Source organism: Mastigoproctus giganteus, chromosome 9 (genome assembly GCF_048544385.1).
Source record: "Mastigoproctus giganteus isolate SK-2022 chromosome 9, ASM4854438v1, whole genome shotgun sequence".
Lineage (NCBI taxonomy): Eukaryota > Metazoa > Arthropoda > Arachnida > Uropygi > Thelyphonidae > Mastigoproctus > Mastigoproctus giganteus.
Genome location: NC_143583.1, coordinates 180,067,834 through 180,087,943, shown reverse-complemented (window position 1 = coordinate 180,087,943; position 20,110 = coordinate 180,067,834). Strand labels below are relative to the sequence as shown.

The following is a 20,110-nucleotide window of genomic DNA, read 5'->3' as shown; positions in this document are numbered from 1 at the left end:
CCTCTCGCTGCCGTAAGAGGGAGAGTGAAAGCTGCTGGGGACTGAGGGCCATTTGTATTGTTGTGCTCTCATTGCTGGAGGGTTTGGTCTTTTCCTCTTCACGCTGACCAGGCGTCTTGAAGAGAACCACTCTACACGTTCGTTGCCACCTAAGTGACGTAACAGGGCTTACCATCGAGAAGGTGTGCATGAGTGGATTTTAGGGAGGCAGGCCAACCGGACTTCTCCTAAATCTTCTGTAATAGAGAGATATTGGATCCATCAGTGTTTTAGGCTGAGTGTCTGATAATACACAGGATACCTGTTCCCCTCTAAGCCCCTAATGGGCATAATTAGGTTTTATAATTACTTCGAATTCCTCCACTGTCATTTTTTTCCCCTCTAACTTTTCTTGTTTTCGATTTCATAATCAAATGATTTGCACATAATTGATTATTAATCATCCGATTATGCCCCATCACTAGGTTTAAAGTACTAATTTGTATATGGATTTTTTAAACGAATACGGAAATTATAATTACAGTACTAACTGTTAACATTCACCAGGGCACATTCCTAGATATCTGTCAATAAAGTCACGTTTACAAAAATATTCTATTGCCAAATTAAAGATAGGAGTCAAAAAAAGAATTTAATCAATAAAAGAGAACTGAGTTATTTAAAAATAAGGATTATCAATACCTTTATGTACAATGATTGAATTTTAGCTTAGTTTGGGTATTATGTTTTTCGTTAGAACGCATTACTTAGGAAACCCCCCTCTTGATAAATAATATACTTTTCCCTGGTGGAAATTTGATTAAGCCTTGTGATAATTTAATTTGGTAATACATGATTTTCAAAAGTTGACTGTATTCAAATATATCAACAACAAGGCGATCAAAAAAGGTTAGTTCGGTAAAAATTTGTCCATGTCTGAAACATTGTGAGGGCAGCTAGAAAAAATCTAGGATTTCTTAAAAGAATTAATTGGCACTATTCATATTTCTTTACAAAATTTGTTAGGCCAGCCCTAGAATATTCCTCCCAGGTCTGGTTCCGACTTGCAGCTTACCAAAAACAAGAAACTGAAAAATATTGAAAAAAGAGCAATGCAATACATCTGTTTCAAAAGTGGATTAGAATATAATGAGATATCTTAGCAAGAGTGGTGTATATTTTTTGGACTTGAAACGCTGAAAGAAAGAAGCGACAAAGCCGATCTACTCCTATTTAACCAACTGGTAAATGGTACCATAAATTGCCCTCACCTCGTCTCACAAATTAACTTCAATGCACCGAAAAGAACTTTAAGAAACCATCTACTGCTTAAACCATCCTATGTAAGATAAATTAACAAAGCAAACTTGGAGATATCCCTGGACACTTCAACAGGCAACTGAAATCTCTTACCACACCCGTCACCCGAGCCTTTAAATTGCTTTTTTTTGGTCTTTTATTTACTTTTTCCGTTATTTACCGGATGAAATTTGTATTTCAAGTCTCGCTTTGGAGCTGTGTAACTTTATTTTTGTTGCTGCACACCAAGGTATGTTTGTTTGAAGTTTTGTAGCTGTTTAAATAAATAAAGAAAAATATTCGAGAATTCATGTTGTAATTATTATTAAGAGCTGGCACTATGATTACACATTAGGTATAATTCAACACATAAGCAAAACAGTCATTTTACTTTACTCGGAGTGTGCTGGATTCTGTGATCGACTTCTTTGTGATATGATAAAAGTGGATCTCAGAATGATTAGTTTATTTAATCAGTAAATTCCTTTCCCATTGACATTCTTTTTTATTTATATCTCTCATTTATATAATTTCATTCAATTTTTCTGTCAAAAGACTCAAGGAAGAGTAAGGGAAAAGATCTAAGTACGCCAGAAATAATAAAAACATATGAAATTTGTTTTTTATTTCTAACCATTACACTTCAGTTCTTATCGTTGTGCTTATAATATACAGCACTAATTTATAATGACAGTAAAAGTCATTTCGCATTAATTACTTAATTTTGTCTTTAAAATGAAATCATTAATTTTAGTTAATAATTTGTAATATTTTACGCTCGGTTCCTGGTTAAGACTTATCGAATAACATATGATTTACGTTTCAGATGCAAAACTCGAGGACAATATCATAAACAAATACATATTCAAGAACTTGTTGGCAAAGGTTTTCTTCAGTCTCTCGGATCTACTTTTTCGCAACAACTTCAGCATCGTCATAATTGCTCCTTTGAGTAAACTAAAATGATGATTCTAAAGCAGAAAGATCCAGAGTGTACATATGGTACTTGGAGCAATGCAGTCCAGCTGTTTTGCAATTGTTTTTCTAACGGGCAACACGGTTTGTGATTTTGTGTTGGACATGCAAGAGAATTCTTCTCCTGCATGACCAACACAATTCTTGAATGAAAATGGTCCCTCATCCGCCTCAGATGGTGCCAGCAACTCCAACTAATTTACCTACGCTCAATTTACCTTCACATAATGAAAAAACCATACCATGACATGCATTTGAACAGTCGGTGTATATACAGACCGTTATATAACAACCACAAATGTACGCTCATAATTATATCTGTAGAAGCGTGTGTACGTTGTGCTAACTGTAAAACCCGAAATAACCCACGGAGAAACCCCCCCCCCCCCTCTGAGTTCGGCTAACTGCAGTCTTAATTGAAGAGGAATTTCTAAATTCCACCAATTTGGAGGGATCTGGTTGGTTCGAAGGGAATCGAACCAACCACGACAACATGTGCCAGACTGCAATGTGTCGTGCCGACTAAGAAGCTACGGAGCACATGCACGATCTATTATATACACAATTTGTATATATATACATGTGGAATATGCAGACTAATAGTTTAACGACAGCCGAAAGCAAAAGTGAATCTGATTCTTGAACTGCTTCTATTGAGACATTCAGCAAGCCGAAGAGCAAGGTGTGGGGCGGGGATATTGCTTCACCTCATGGGTGAAGTGACTTGGAAAACAATGAAGGAAGTAATATTTTTGAAAATAATACATAAGACAAGAAAGATGACGAAATTGATGGCCAAAAACCAACAAATGACTGTCTCAGGGATAGTAATGTGAAACACGTGAGATCAGGAACTATACCCGATTCTGATATTCAAAACGTCCTTAGCTGTGATATTTGTCCCGAGGATTGTCTTCATGTAAATCGCCCTGTCTGCTCACAGGCAGATCCTATTAATGTTATGGCTGAGCAGGACGCTGCGGATCTTAGCGACACGAAGTATATGCTTAAAAGCATAACAGACGAAGTATTTGCGGGACATCTTAAACCTATTGCCATGCAAGCAGAAGAGTACATGCATAATCTAGAAGAAAAATTTATCCGAATTTTCGAATGCTTGTCCACCCTTCTCATATTCAACCAACAACTCCGAGCACAGAACGAAGAAATTAAACAGGAAATATGCTCACTAAAAGACCAGATGACTGACCTGAAGAGTAGTATGTTGCTGTGGGGTAAGCCAACTAACCAAACAACTGAGAGTGCCTCAAATATCTGAAACTGGTCGTGAATATGATGGCGATAAACTCGAGATATGCGGAGAGGGTGCTCAAGCCCGTGCACATTTCTCGGCTATTAATGTTGATCTAGCAGTGGAACATAGACAACGAGATGCCGTTTTTAATATTCCTTCGGTCACTCCCTACCAACGAAATAGAGAAACAAGTGGAATCATTGAGCAACCACCTATGACTGAGAATTATGAGCAACAGTTACTCCCCAAAAATCCAAGGCTCCTACCCAGGCCTCTCCATCTCCCTTACCACAGGGTATGTCTCCCACCGATACTCCGGCTTTATGTGTTTTTTTTTTTTTTTTTTTTTTTGTAGTTGTTGGCGTATAGGCTTCTGTGGCCATAATGCACCTCCCAAGGTTTTTGCAGTACTTTGATCCAAGCCCGAGGCGAGAATCGAACCCGCGACCTTTGGGTTGCCAGGCAGGCACTTTACCCACTCGGCTAGCCCGGTCGGCCCGGCTTTATGTGAGGTTGATATGGTGTGATGTGTCCTGAAAATTTTCCCAGGCCGACGTATGCGGAAATCACTAACCAGAATACAAGGAAAACCTCATCCCAGAAGATTTATGGGAGCGAGCAAAATCAGAGGCTGTCGAAGGCAACCAACTTGAGAACATCTTCCAATTCAGATGGTTATAGTAGCCAATTGCGGAATAATTACTCATATCGGTCTATGCAATCCTCGAACTACACTGTTAATGCAGATACGGCGCATGTAAAACTCTCTAAAATTCAACCTCTCCTTGGTGGGGAGGTTGAATATTATGGCCATAAGAACAAGAGAGAAAGTCTTTGTTACCAGGCTTGCTGGTAACAAAGTAAAAGTAAAAGCTGGTAACAAAGCAAAGTAAAAAAAAAAAAAAAAAAAATATATATATATATATATTTTTTTTTTTAAGGTCCTAGCCACTGAAATCTCAGGAAATTAGGTGGCAGGACCTGCCAGAGTAAATATTTCAATACTAGTGTACCTGGTCTGCCTCCACGAGGCATAGTGTGGACAACGTGCGAACAAAAGCCGAGAATTAGGGTTGAATTTGAAAGTGTCTGCAATTCTGCCCAGACACGATAGGAGGGAGTATATGATGAGAGCCTTGTCGATCAATTCGGCCCTGGAAAGATTGTGCAAGGCTCAAGGGGTAGAATTTTTTTCAGCCTGGACTGTACTTGTTAACAGGAGAGATTGCTTCTACAGGGATGGGATACACTTAAATAGAAAGGGTGCAAGAATATTTGCTGATGCTATCGAGGCAGTGTTAGGTGGGTCGGAAAACTGCTAGCTTGGGGGGAGACAAAGACCAATAGATTGACAGTAGCCACTGGCAGAGGTGAAAGAGATTCTTGCACTGCTTCTATTAGAATGAGCAGAAGCCTGAAAAACAAGATGCATGGTATTTCAGAGACTGCTGGGAGCCATTGCGGTACAAGTAAACACATGGGTTGTGTTAGGGTAGCTAAGAATAGAAACAGGTGCAGGTATACTTGCGTGTACACCAATGCTAGGAGTTTAGTAAATAAATTTGATGAATTTGAGGTATTGCTCAAAACATCGAAGGCAGATATTGTTGGGATATCAGAGACGTGGTGTCACACAGATATAAGGGATGCAGAACTGCAATTTGGGGAGTACAACGTCTACAGAAAGGATAGACAGGATAGGAAGGGAGGAGGGGTTATGTTATTAGTTAAGAAACACATAAAAACCAAGGAAGTGAAGCCAGTCGACATCGCTGGACAGTGCAGTGTGGAGTCAGTTTGGTGTGACATAAACATTGGGAGATCAAAATTGAGAGTAGGAGTGTGCTATAGGCCTAATGACTCTGATGAGTATAATAAGGAACTGTACAGGGAAATAGAGTGGGCCAGTAAATCAGAGTGTCTTATAATGGGAGATTTTAATTTCCCAGATATTGACTGGAATTTGGGGGCTGGTTACTCACACACTAGCAGGACTTTTGTGGATTTATTGGATGATTGTTTTCTACATCAGCATGTTCGGGAGGCAACTAGAGGGAGTAATACTCTTGATTTGATTATCAGCAGTGATTCTTCATGCATTAAGAATCTGCAGATAAATGAACCACTAGGTGGCAGTGATCACAGTGTGCTGAAGTGGGATTTACTCAAAGAGGTAACTACCATTAGGGGTAAAGGGAAGGGTTATTGCTTCCGTAAAGGCGACTACGATGGACTGAGACAGTATTTAAATTCTATACAGTGGGACCAACTGATGATGTTACCAACAGCAAATTCAAAATGGGAAGCATTCAAAGAACTTATCTTGGAAGCTACTAGGCTTTACATACCAACTAAGAAATATTGTTCAAGGTTTAGGCCAAAATGGATGTCAGATGAACTAATGAGGCATATGGCAGAGAAGAAAAATGCATGGGATACATACAAATTAACACATGACACAGAAGCCTATGATAGATACAAGTTGATATGCAACCAAGTTACAAAGGAGGTTAGGCAGTCGAAGGCAGATTACGAGAAATCCTTGGCAAGGGATGCAAAGAAAAACAGCAAAGAGTTCTTTACTTATGTAAACTCTAGAAGGAAGGGGATGAATCAGATTGGTCCACTTGATATTGATGGGTCAAGTGTTGATGATCCTGCTCAGGTAGCTAACAAACTAAATGAATATTTTGCATCGACATTCACACATGAGGAGTTATTCAGCGAGGGGAATGCCAGAGGTGTATTCAACTCTAGCAGTAAGCTACAGAATCTTGAAATAACTGGGAGTAAAGTGGTGGAGAAACTGTTGAAGATAAACACAAGAAAGGCACCCGGGGTGGATGGGATCTATCCAGTTATATTAAAGGAGGCAGCAAAGGAAGTAAGCAAACCCTTAGCCATAATTATGAGAGCTTCCTTGGACTCAGGGGAGGTACCCATAGACTGGAAATGTGCAAATGTGACCCCAATTCACAAAGGAGGATCAAAGGCTGACACAAGTAATTATAGACCTGTGAGCTTAACTTCTGTTCCAGGAAAATTAATGGAGGCACTGGTTAAAGAAGCACTGCAGGATCATTTAGACAAGACTTCAGTTATAGCTCAGACACAGCATGGTTTTGTTAAGGGGAAGTCTTGCCTGACCAACTTGATTGGATACTATGATGCAGTCACAAAAGAACTGGATGCAGGGAATAACTTTGATATTATATACTTGGATCTTAAAAAGGCTTTTGATACTGTTGCACATGGAAGACTGCTACACAAATTGGAGCAGTGTGACATTGGAGGCAAATTGCTGCTATGGATAAAGGGGTGGTTGAGGGGGAGAAGACAGAGAGTGGTAATCAATGGACACTGCTCATCGTGGACTGATGTTATTAGTCGAGTCCCTCAGGGCTCAGTGTTGGGTCCATTATTGTTTTCTGTATTTATAAATGATATTGATGATGGTATATCGGGCTTAATGTCCAAGTTTGCAGACGATACAAAGGTTGGCAGGGTTGTCAAGGACACTACTGACACTATGCTGCTGCAACAGGATCTGGAAAGGTTGAGCAGATGGGCTGAGAGGTGGCAAATGAAGTTTAACATTGACAAATGTAAAGTACTACACATGGGAAACAGCAACCCCAGAGCAACGTATCAACTCTGTGGTACTACACTGACAGTGGTAGAGAATGAAAGGGACTTGGGGGTGGTTGTGCAGGCAGATATGAAGTTCTCTGAGCAGTGCAGACGGGCTGCAAGAGTAGCTCATGGAGTATTGTCAATGATATACAGGAATTTTTCCAGCAGAGATAAGGGGGTGATTATTCCATTGTATAAGGCGATGGTCAGGCCACACCTAGAGTACTGTATACAGGTCTGGAGACCTCATTTCAAGAAGGATGTAGAGCTGCTGGAACGAGTACAGAGAAGGGCAACAAGATTAGTGAATGGAACAAAGGGGTGCTCTTACGAAGAAAGGCTCAAGTTTTGCAAATTACAGTGTCTGGAGACTAGGCACCAGCGAGGTGATCTGATAGAGGTGTATAAAGCCTTGAATGGTTTAAGCATACTCAATGCTGATGGGATTCTTCCTCTAGCTCAGAAAAATCACCTGAGAGGGCATAAATTCAAATTGAGGAAAGACAGATGTAGGATAGACGTGCGGAAATTTGCCTTTAGCCAGCGGGTGGTTGGTTGGTGGAACAGACGTCCATCCCTTGTGGTGGAGGTTGATAGCCTAAATAAGTTTAAGGCTCAGCTGGACAGGTATTTTGAACGAACAGAGGGGTGAAGTGGAAGTAGGTTTTTTTTTTTTTCTTTTTTTTTTTTTTTTTTTTTTTTTGGCTGATGCTGCATAAGCTTGCTTTCTTGCATCAAATGCCTCTACTAATGCTAATGCTAATGCTAACGTTGGGCCCCAGCAGGGGTCTAGCGGCTAAATGGCCAGAGGAACAACGATACACAACACTACACTCATACAATATCCATACACTTTTAAATCTCTGGCCTTTACAGTGAACTGTTACACCCACAATGAAAGCAACGCGGAGATGGGGGAAACCCCTGGTGCCGTTAGACACGAACACACTATATACCAGGCTTGCTCTGAACACACAGGCAATTGACATAAAAGCCATGTTTGCTCAGGAATCGGAGTCCACACAGAAGTAAGACAGTTGAAAATGAGGCATCCTTCATATTCGTCATTTGTTATTACATGCTCACCTGATGACCTAAATCTTATCCTTGCATACAATAACTGGCCACTGGGTGCATTAGTTAAAATATTTCGGAAAAAGAACACAGCATTCGTGCGGAGATCAGGAGTATGCATCAACCACTATAGCAACTAAAGAAAGAAAATCCCCCTTCCGAACAAATGCAGCCCATTTGTCTTTTTATTCAGAATGTTATAAGTATTGCTAACAAACTGCACACATTACAAACCTTCCATACCTTGAAGAATACGATTTTTTCTGTATTATGGAGACTTGGCTAAATCATAACAGACAACTGGATCTGCTGGTCCAATCTTCTAGTTACAGATTTATTGGGAACAGCAGAAAGGAAAAGAAGGATAGAGGTGTTGCTATCCTATATCATGAAAGTCTTCATCCTACAAGAATAAAATCAAGTCAAACTGAAAACATCGAAGCTATCTCTGCCTCATTCAGGAAGAAGGCTAAAAAATCAAAGTCTGCCTTATCTATCTTCCACCAGAGCACACTGCAGACACCCGGACCGAGTTTCTTGTGTGGATAACAGAGAATCTTGTCATTGTCCTTCCTGTGATCGTAACTGGAGACTTTAACATGCCTAGCCCAAGACACGATCATGCTAAAGAACACCTTGGTGCAACCTTAGAAACCTTATGACTGACCCTACTGGGTACGCTTCCGACTAGTGGTGAGCAGTATTTGGACCTATTTTATCATAATCTGAATAACAAAAAAAATGTCACCCTCAAACTAAATTCCAGTCAGATCACTGCCCAATATGCTGTGAAATTTCCTCATCCAATAGAGCAGGTGGGCAACAAATCGATGAGCAAACAAGTCAAACCAACAAAATATACTCCCTGAAGCTTGTAAAACCTGAAATTATTTTAGAACATCTTTGGACCTACCACTGGGATGCTCTCTACAATAAACTGGTGAAAGAAGCTACCAATTTGATTGAGGAAGAGCTCGTATTGATTTCTGACCTGGGTGCCTCGAAGGAGGAAAGAATCACCGACAAAACAAAACCAAACCTCGTTGAAACAAAACTGTCTCAACGAGGTTTTAAAAAAGACGTTCGTGGCCAAGCAAAAGGCTTATCGGAAATGGAAAAATTCCAAATTTAATGAAGACCTCATGGACTATAAGAAAAAAAGAGCCATCTTCTTGAAAAAGAAACGACTTGCTCGCTACGAAGAGATTCTAAGAAAACTACGACATTCAAAACGAATTGTCAGCAAAAAGGCTACTAAATTTGAAATGGATGAAACTACATTCAGACACTGGGCTAAATAATGCTTTGAAAGTCTACTAGGTGAAGGGAAAGCTACAAATGATCAAGAATATCAGCCGGAGGACATGGCACAACATTTTTTGGCAAATGGCAGTGTTTGTGTGAATGCATTATCCGATGTCACTGTTCCTAGAGAAGATTTTATCAATGCTATTAATTCATTGCCTAACAAATCTACAATCGGCCACGGCAGTTCCCAATTTTTATTTTAAAAATTTGTAGCGCCTATACTGTTGATGTGTTGTTGCACATATTCCAAAACATCCCGAAAGATGGAGTTCCTCCCCGGAGATGGAATCACTACTATGTGAGGCCGGTGCCAAAAAAAGAAGAACCCTAAAGACCCTTCAGACTTTCGGCCCATATCAATCAGTTGTTCGCTTTTAAAACTCTTTGAAAAGCCAGCCTCCCTGCTTTAATCCAACAGTGTTTTATGCAGAGGCTACCCCACCTCCATACTGTAGTACAAAGAAGATCCACTATTACTAATTTGTTGGAGACTCTCTTCAGAGTACTTCAAACCTCAAATGAAAAGGCCCAAATTGATATCATATTCCTTGACATTAAGGCAACTTTTGATAATGTTTCTTTATCGCCCTTGAAAATATTTTGTCAATTTACTTCCGCATTGAAGACAAACTATTACAGCTTATCAAGACCATTTTGAAGCCAAGAAACCTAATTGTACAACTTGAAGAATTCCGTGCAGAATATACCCTCACTTGGGGAATCCCTCAGGGAGGTGTTTTATCAGCTTTGCTTTTCGCGGCCGCTCTGGAACCTTTTCTATCGCAGAATCATAGTTTTATTTCATACGCCAATGACATTAAGTATTTTGTTGTCTCTAGCGAACTCGCCCTTGTGTCCGACGTCAATTCCCACGACAACGCTCAGCTTCATGATCTGCATTTATACTTAGGTAAAATAGGTTTATGACTAAACTCTGACAAGTCAGCACAACTGACAATAACAAATAAGAAAATAAAGAATATAATTGAGTTATCTATAAATGGAGCACAGATTAAGAAAGCCATCACCTACACTGACCTTGGATTGATGTGGGATGAGGGCCTTACCTTTAAAAGGCACTTTCAGAACACATAACAAAAACTCTCGCTGCCATTTGGGCTGTAAGACAGGAGATAACCAGGATTCGGAATCAACAACTAGTAGCCCAATACATCCAAAGATGTATTGTTCCTGTTTCCCTCTATGCCTCAATTATTTGGTCTTCTGCCCCAAATACCTATATTAGGAAGTTTCTCAGCGTGGAATACTGGGTGCTCTGGTGGTTGAATAGGATTGCCGGGAAGCCCTTTACAATTTCAAAATCCATACTGTATACAAACTTAAACGTAGCTCCATGGATACAGATGGTCACCATGCGTAACATCAGCACTCTTGCACAACTTCTGACTGGGAGTTTAGATGCCCCACAAATTGATAACTTGTGGTCAGGCCACGCTCTGGGACCTGGCTCTACTACCCTCATAGTCTCCGAAGCGCTCTACATCACACTGAGGGATTAAGGCGGATGTTTTCTGTCAATACTCTGGAGCTCTTTAGAGACTTCAAAATCGACCCGAACAGGTACTGCCATGACAAAGCCTACAGGAAGCTGATAGCAGCAGACTTGTATACTACACTACAAATTTAATGAAGAGGAGAGCATACATTTCTGTGGAATTTGTGCCTATGAACTCTTGATCAACTGTAATGAACGATTTTTGTGTCAAGTGACTGTTGATGTATTTATTCTTGTGTACTTATTGATTTATTTATTCTTGTGTATTTATTGATTTATTTATTCTTATGTATTTTCTGATTTTCAATGTTGCGTCTAATTTGTTGTAGGATGTCTGCATTAGCCACCCTCCTAGACAATGTCTGTACAGGGGTGTTAGATAAATATACTACTACTAATATGGGGGCATGATGGCCCAGTGGTTAAGACACTGGACTATCAGCGTGATGAACCCGGGTTCGAATCCCGCCTTGGTGGAAGCGAACGCGGCTCTAATACGCTGGGAGACCGATAAAATAATAATATTAAATGATGATTAAAAAAAAAAAAACATCGCAAAAGTTACCCCATTGGACTTACCTTCCCCACGGTCGGAGTGACAGCTGAGGAAGATAGTGACGCCATCTGATGTCACGCGCAAGAACTACCTAAATGAATGAATAAATAAACCACTAGACATAAGCCGAAGCTAAACAAGTCCACCTCCATAGATGGATTATGTCGCAGAGAAATATTATTCATACTGCATCGAGTGTGGTGCAGAATAAAGTCACTCGTGTTCAGGCCTTAGGCAGAGGGGTCGGTTCGAAAAGTTGGAGACACCTCCCGAGCAAGACAGTAGAGCAAGTCCTGCTGTCCCTGTAAGGCTACCACAAGAGAAGGGCAAGACCATCCAGCCCCACCAACTGGAAGTGCTTCCTGCACAACTGCGCTAGTGACCACTCTGGAAGGAAGAAAACGTCAACGCATGAAGTGGGGCATTGAAATGAATACGTACATCACGCGAGCATATTTTGAAATAACCAGATCAGAAAACATGGTGCCACTTAGTCATAGTAGATGCAGAAATTGAATATGGTAGGTACAATACAAAGGACATTTTTCCTTCCAAAAATTTATTGCGTGTGAGGTCTTAGCCAGCTTCGGTCAACTCTGCCATGTAATAGTCTTCATAGAGATGAACGCCAACTTGTGTATTGATGTTTTACGTGACGTAATGGAGTGTTGGGTTGTGTTTATTGTATGGCTGGCCACTTAGTCCAAGGGGATTGCAGAGTGTACAAAACTTGGTTTCCTTCATTGCCACGTGAAAGCAGGTCAGAATTATTCTAGCGATCCCTTAGAAGAGCATACTGATCTTTTCAAGATTATATATAACAGTGTATCCCATCATGTGATCCACATCTGCAGGTTCCAGGGGAAAAGAAAGAAAAAAGTCTTTAGGCAGCAGACCTGGGATACAGAATGTCGTAAAGTGGTCTTCAGCGATGAATTCCGCTTCTGCTTGGAGACCGATGATCGCCGCATACACGTGTCAAAAGAGTGGTGAACACAATGATCCCAGAGCCATTTCTGATTGCCATACTGCACACCCTGCTGGTGTTATGGTATGGAGAGCGATCAGTTTTGATAGTCGGTCGTCTTTGGTGTTTTAAACGGAAATCTGACTTCTCGTTGCTATGTGGACGAGATTATAGAACCTCTCGCTCTTCCCTTTCTTACTGGGGTGCTACGCCATTTTTAGCAGGACAACGGACGAACACATACCGCAGGGGTTTCTTCTGTGTCTTTGTGGGCTGGACGTACTGTCTTAGCCAGCCCGGACCTCAGACTTCTTTTCCATCGAGCACATGTGGGCCATGATTGGAGGAGCCATCCGCAGTCAGCACAGATCACGGATGTTCTGCGGGACCAGATGCAAGAGGCTATTCGACACCGGTACAACTAAATGTCGAGACGCTTAGCTCAATGTATTCGCAACCATAGTTTGGTTTACATCATATTGATCGGCCCATTGTAGGCATCATTTTATGTCATTAAATGTGTTCACACCCACAACTGCGTCTGAAACTGTTATTACGTGTTCCTTAACTCCTTGGTTATCATTACTCTACGTATCACTGTTCCTTCAGGGTGCTACAATTTCAATGTCACAGCGTGTATATAGAAACTTTGTCTGCGGGGACAAAGAAGTGATTATCCCCTTTGTGTAAAACAATGGTTAGGCCAAATCTGGAATACTGCATACAGGTTTGGAAACCTAATTTTAGGAAGGACCCAGAACTGTTATAAAGGGTGCAGAGATGGGCAACAAGATTGTTGCGGGCACAAAAGGGTATTCTTATCAAGGAAGACTGGAGTTCTGCAAATTGCAACAAGGCATCTGGGGGGGGGACGTAATTCAAGTGTATAAGGCTTTTAAAAGGGCTAAGTAAACTAAATGCTGATGGGATCTTCTGTTTTGAGATGAAACATACAAGAAGGGGTAATTTAAATTGGAAAGGGATGGCTCTAGAACAGACGTACCGAAATTTGCATTCGACCAAAGCGAAATTAATTGTTGGGATCAACTTCTACCTAATGTTCTGGAGTGGAGAGTTTTGAATAAATTTAAGGATGGGATTTTCCAAATTATTGAAAGGAATGAATAAATGATTTTTTTTTTTTTTTTTTTTTGCTGGTTCTGATAAGCTTTACTTTCTTGCATCATATTTTCAACACTAATATTAATAATAATACTAAAATTTTGAGAACCTCATGATTTGTTTTAGTTTTAGTTTCATTGATGTCATCATTACGAAGTTCTGAAATGGATATAAATATGCTGCAGTGAAATATAACAGTAGAGAAAAGGCACGAAATTGTATAAAAATATGTACGAATACCTAACATAAACATTATATAAAATTACATAACTATTTCAAAGAAAGCATACGTGATGGACAAAAATCGATATTTTTTGGATAAATGCTTGGCCCTGAACTAGGGTAATCGGTGCAAGAAAAGAAGGGATGGTTGAAAAGTACCCGGATATTTTCCTTATCACACACATGTTCACGGATTTGAATCCAATCCAGAATTCGAAAATACAAATCTCTAGTAATACCTGTGCAATCCTTGCTGTTGACACTACTTTAACCCGCTTAAATTTGATGCTGACATTGTTTTAACTTCTCTCTAATACTGTACAGTATTTTGATAGGGAACAGTATTTGATTTTTATTAAAATCGATTTCTTTTGTAGGAATATTTTGCATGTATTCATTATTTAATGAATTGTGTTAGATCACTGCACTGGAGGGGAGAATTTTTGCTTACAACGGAACATCACCCCGACATAATCAATATTAAATACAGATTTGCCTCATCTGCGGGAATATAAATCGCCTTGCCTTGAGGAAAATAAGAAGGTGTTTATTTTAACTAGATATGTAGGTACTTGATGTAATTCTGGGATATACATACAACGTCTAAAGTCCTAGTGCCGAACTTGAAATTTTAACTTCGCTATAGAGTTTCTGAGTAACCATATTTGGACGGACAGTCGCAGATATTGTAAAAAAAAAAAAAAAAAAAAAATTGGAAACGTGTTAGTAACGTTTAGTTGAATCAAGGGAGCATTACGAATAATTAATAACACGAATGAAGTGCATTGGTTAAACGTTCCGAAAACCATTAAAAAAATACATATAGCGTTTAGCTGAATCAGTTGAACGTTATTAATAATATGAATGAACTATAGCACGAACATACACATTTATATACACACATGCCCTACAAATTAATTTACCTTAAAATTAAACCCTTCCTTAAAAGACTTACGGTTTTTACTTCGTTCTATCTCATCGGCCAGTAATCTCTCTATTTTGTCAGCAAACTTTCTCTTAATGCAGTATACACACAGAATTAGAAGAAGTACTGCTGATACGGTAATAAGTCCTAGCCAGAAAGGTTCTTCTAACATCCTTTGACTTAGGGGCTTGTAAGGAATTCGAGGAACATACAGTTCACAGCGAGAACCTAAGCAGGAGAAACGGAAAAGAAAACTTGATTAGAGAAAGGGACATTATAACAGCAAAATAAAAACTGGAAATCTCATATCAGTAACGGGAAAAAAAAGAAACATTTCGAAAATTATGGTAAATACTCTGAAGGTATAACAGAAAGAATCTAAGTAATCTAATTCCTCGAGTAATGATGATTTAGGTGTGCGGTATGACTAAAGTACTCAGTGTCAAAAATTTCCCAAAAAACAGCTAAACAACAAATGCTTTAAATATTAGAGAATTTCGGTGTGTTTTCTTCGTCTACAATAGTCCTCGTGGATAGCACAGCGGTTATAATTACTGTCCTCCCATAAAGAGTGGACAAAGCCCAAGTTCAAATTCCTATAATGATGTGAGGAATTTTTATGGCCATTTTTCAAGTGGTTGAGTTAGTCAGTCTCGGGTAAGGGTTGCAAGATTTCCCCGTCCCCTCTCCCAACATACACCTCCCTGGAACTCGGGTTTTACTTCCATCAAACAGCGAAAAATAAACGCAATTTTCACTCGCAATATACTGATGCCTCATAACTTTAGTTACTTTGACGCTTACACACACACACACACACACACCACTCTGCAGTATTTACAATCCTGCTGGTCTATCTCTGTTCTTCAATACAGTGGAAAAGGGCCTGAGTTGAATCCCGTCAAGGAGGGGGGGTGAATTTTTATGGCCTTTTTCACGCAATAGCTGTTTTAGTAGGTCTCAGGCGAGAGCCGTAAGGTCTTCCCCTCCCGCGTCCGAGAAAGGCGGGATTTTTTTGCCTTAGATGCTTTTGTGCAAAAGTAAATAATAATAACAATAATTGTAAATAATATAACCAATGATCTGGTTATTACAACGTACTGAAGACGTGAGAAATTTTTTGACTGCAGACTGATTCACTCGTTTAATTACTTTTTCCTGCCTACCATGAAATATTACTCCTACGTCTGGACGTAGTAGTAGTAGTAGTGGCATGTGATGCAAGAAAGCAAGTGTATGAGCTTATGCAGCATCAGCCAAAAAAAAAAAAAAAAAAATCACACCATTCTCTCCAAATGCCTGTCCAGTTCCTCCTTAAATTTATTCAACCTATCAACTTCCACAACGACAGATGGAAGTTTGTTCCAGCAATTAACCACCCGCTGGCTAAAGGCAAATTTCCGCACATTTTTTCTACATTTGTCTTTTCTTAATTTGAATTTATGCCCCCTTAGGTTCGTAATCTGAACAAGTGGAAGGATCCCATCAGAATTCAGCGTGCTCAACCCATTCAAGGCCTTTCCAAAACCTCTAAATATACATGACTCAAAGCAAAAGAAGGTAATTAGTTTAATCTACTAATCCTCTCTAACTCATTCATTCTTCTTATTACACATACGTGGAGTAGTATGCTTTTCCACAAATATTTCCATGGCTGTTCTTCTGAAATGGAATCTGTTCCATCTCGTTCTTTTAAACTAGTTCAAGCACGTACGTCAGATAGGCAACGTCTATTCATTGTTCAATCCAAACTCAACTAACCTTTCAGTGTACCATTATTACTGATAGTTCTTGTTAGGATAAAATGACTAGCAAGAACTGCAGTAAATATCAATGGTAAAAGACTTTATGGATACCCCAAACACGACAGATATTAGAACCTATAGTACTAAGCACCGAATGGAAAATCGGTTTGATTTTCCATTCAGTGAAATTTCTAATCTCACCTTTTCGTAATTTACAAAACTTAGAAGTGGTCTATTTGTTAATAGAGTTAAAGAGTTATAAGGTCAATAACTAGTACACAAGAAAGTCACGTAGGCATAAAATTTTAAGTCAAAAGATCCGGTTTGCTCTTTGTAAATTCAAAACATATTAATTTATGCACATTACTTGTACGCAAATAAAATAAATAACAAAATGTACAAGCACACCCTACTAATCAGCCACCAGCATTATTTGCATATACCGATGAGCCAAAACATTATGACCAGCGAGTCGTTATGCAAATTGAAGCAGCTGCAGGTGAACTACGGCGCGTGCGCAGGTCGGGACACGGTATAAAAAAACACGTGATACTGAGCTCCGTTAATCAGTGTTACTCTTGTCCTTCAGATGGAAAAGGCAGCGGACTTAAGCGAGTTTGACAATACATTTTGACAAAGGCCAAAATTGTAATGGCCAGACGACTGGGTCAGAGCATATCCGAAACGGCATGGCTGGTGGGTGCTCACGGTCAGCCGTAGTTAGTACCTACCGAAAGTGGTCCGACCGAGGAGGAAATCCACGAACAGCCGGCGAGGTGTTGGACGACCACGGCTCATCGATGCTGAAGTGAGCGAAGGCTCTCCAGGATGGTACGTGGCAACAGAAGGGCGACTCTGGAGGCAGCTAGCCGGTAATTGCAATGCTGGTGACGGGAGTAATGTGTCACAACACACAATACATTAAACCCTGCTGAAAATGGAGCTGAGTAGCCGCAGGCCGCTCCGAGTGCTAACTCGGAGCGGCCTGCTAACCACGGTTCACCGGCGACAGCGCCTACAATGGGCACGCGAGCGTCGAAACTGGACCTTGAGTGACTGGAAAAAAAAAGATCGTCTGTTCCGATGAATCACATTTCCTGTTGCACCATGTGGACACTGCACGTGTAGCACAGTGGTATCGTCACCGTCCTTCCCACACCGGGTGGAAAAGGCCTGGGTTCGAATCCCGGGCCTTTTCCACCCGGTGAATTTTCCATTGATTCGAGCGAATCGATGACGCGAGGAACTTTAATCGGCTTTTTTCACTCCGTGGCTGAGTTACACATACAATGTGTACATCAGTCACGTCACACATACAGTGTGTGTGTGTGTGCGTGCGCGCGTGCTGTTGCCGGCTTACTGGCACGGGGTTCTTATGAATGTCTCCCAACTCTCTTTGGACATTCATTGCTCGACTGTTGAGGTTGGCCATGATACATCGTAGTTGTGGTCTACCTCCCCGTAGTGTAGACAGACAGACACTGGGCAGACTTTCCAGATGATCGCCTGCCTGGTGACAAAACGGCCAGAAACAACTAAACAGCACAACAACACACACAGCACGAACATAATATTGCACACATTTCTGGCCTGTTACAGTGCTCTATAACTATCACGGTGTACAAAGGCGGGGTTGGCGCCTCCGTAGCCCGGTGGGAAGGAGCAGCAGTGCGTAGCACACGCTTCTTGATTAGACCGGGGTTAGAGCCCGTCACCACCAAATACGGAGGATGCGGAAAGGTCAGGGAATGACCACCGCATATCCTGGAGCAATATGGCCTTAGTTGTTAATGCTCCTAAAAACCAAATAACAAACAAACAACAACGTACAAAGGCGGAGTTGAACTTTCGTTCAGGTGCCGTCCTAGAGAAAATATTATACAATCTACCTAAACATCACTGCTGACCAGGTACACCCTTTCATGGCAACGGTCTTTCCCTCTGGCGGTGCCGTCTTTCAGCAGGATAATGCGCCATGCCACACCGCCCGGGTTGTTCGAGACTGGTTCGCGGAACATGTGGAAGACTTCCATGTATTGCCCTGGCCTCCAAATTCTCCAGACATCAATCCCATCGGGTATCTGTGGTTGGTGTTGGAACAGCAACTCCGATCTGCAGCGTGTCAATCACGGACTTTATAGGAGTTAAAGGATTTGGTGATTACGTGTTGGTACCAGATACCAGAAAACACATTTAGAAAAGATTGTAGCGTCCATGCCTCGCCTTGTAGGAGCTATTTTGGCTGCACGTGGAGGACCAACATCATATTAGATAGGTGTCATAATGTTTTGGCTCATCGGTGTATATAAAGATATACACAGAGTTATTTACAGTTTGAAGCACAGAACATTATCATGATCAAAAAATAATTTTGAAATATACTTGAATTTTAGTAAAGCTTTTGATGGTGTGTTGCACATGGAAGCCTACTGTATAAATTGGAGCAGTATGGCATTAGGGGCAAGTTGCTTCAGTGGATAAAAGGATGGTTGAGCGGGAGAAGACAAAGAGTGGTAATCAAAGGACGCCGCTCTTCGTGGACTAATGTTATTGCTGGAGTCCCCCAGGGTTCGGTGTTGGGCCCATTATTGTTTTGTGTATTTATCTATGATATTGAGGAAGGTATATCAGGCTTAATGTCCAAGTTTGCAGATGGTTCTGAGGCTGGCAGGGTTGTTAATGACAGTAATGACAGTGTGCTACTGCAACAGGATCTAGAAAATTTGGGCAAATGGGCTGAGAAGTGGCAACTGAAGTTTAACATTTACAAATACAAAGTGCTGCGTATGGGTAGCAGAACTCCAGAGGAACGTACCAACTGTGTCGTACTACACTCAGGGCGGTAGAGAATGAAAAAGACCTGGAGTGATTGTGCAGTCAGATATGAAGTTTTCTGAGCAGTGTACAGAGGCTGCCAGAGCGCTCATAGAATCTTGCCAATGATATACAGGAATATTTCCAGCAAGGATAAGGAGGTGATAAGGCAATGGTCACGCCACACCTTCAGTACTGCATACAGGTCTGGAGGCCTCATTTTAGGAAGGATGTAGAGTTGCTAGAACGAGTACAGAGAAGGGCAACAAGATTGGTGAGGGGAACGAAAGGGTTCTCTTACCAAGAAAGTTCTCCAAATTGCAGCGTCTGGAGACTAAGCACCTGCGAGAGGTGATCTGATTGAAGCATATAAGACCTTCAATGGTTTGAGCAGGCTCATTGCTGATGGGATTTTTCCTATTGCTCGGATTACGAACCTGGGAGGGGGGGGCATGAATTCAAATTGAGGAAAGACAGTTGTAGAATAGATGTGCGGATGTGTGTAGAATAGATTAGCCTTTAACCAGCGGGTAGTTGATTGCTGGAACAAACTTCCATCTGTTGTTGTGGAAGTTGATGGCTTAAATAAATTCAAGGAAGAAGTGGATAAACTATTAGAACGAATGGATCGGTGAAATGGGAATTTTTTTCTCCCCACTAATGCTGTATAAGCTTGCTTTCTTGCATCATATGCCTTTACTAATGGTAATGAACAGGACA

At 40.7% G+C, this 20,110-nt stretch overlaps 1 protein-coding gene across 1 annotated transcript in view; it reads right to left on the bottom strand.

Moving 5' to 3' along the window:
• The window catches only part of LOC150080917 (uncharacterized), a 408,289-nt gene that overhangs the window by 48,987 nt on the left and 339,192 nt on the right, over positions 1-20,110 (bottom strand). The window contains exon 17 of the mRNA XM_090380855.1: positions 14,862-15,059. Within this exon, the coding sequence (XP_090236981.1) occupies positions 14,862-15,059 (198 nt within the window). The remainder of the gene's footprint in view (positions 1-14,861; positions 15,060-20,110) is intronic.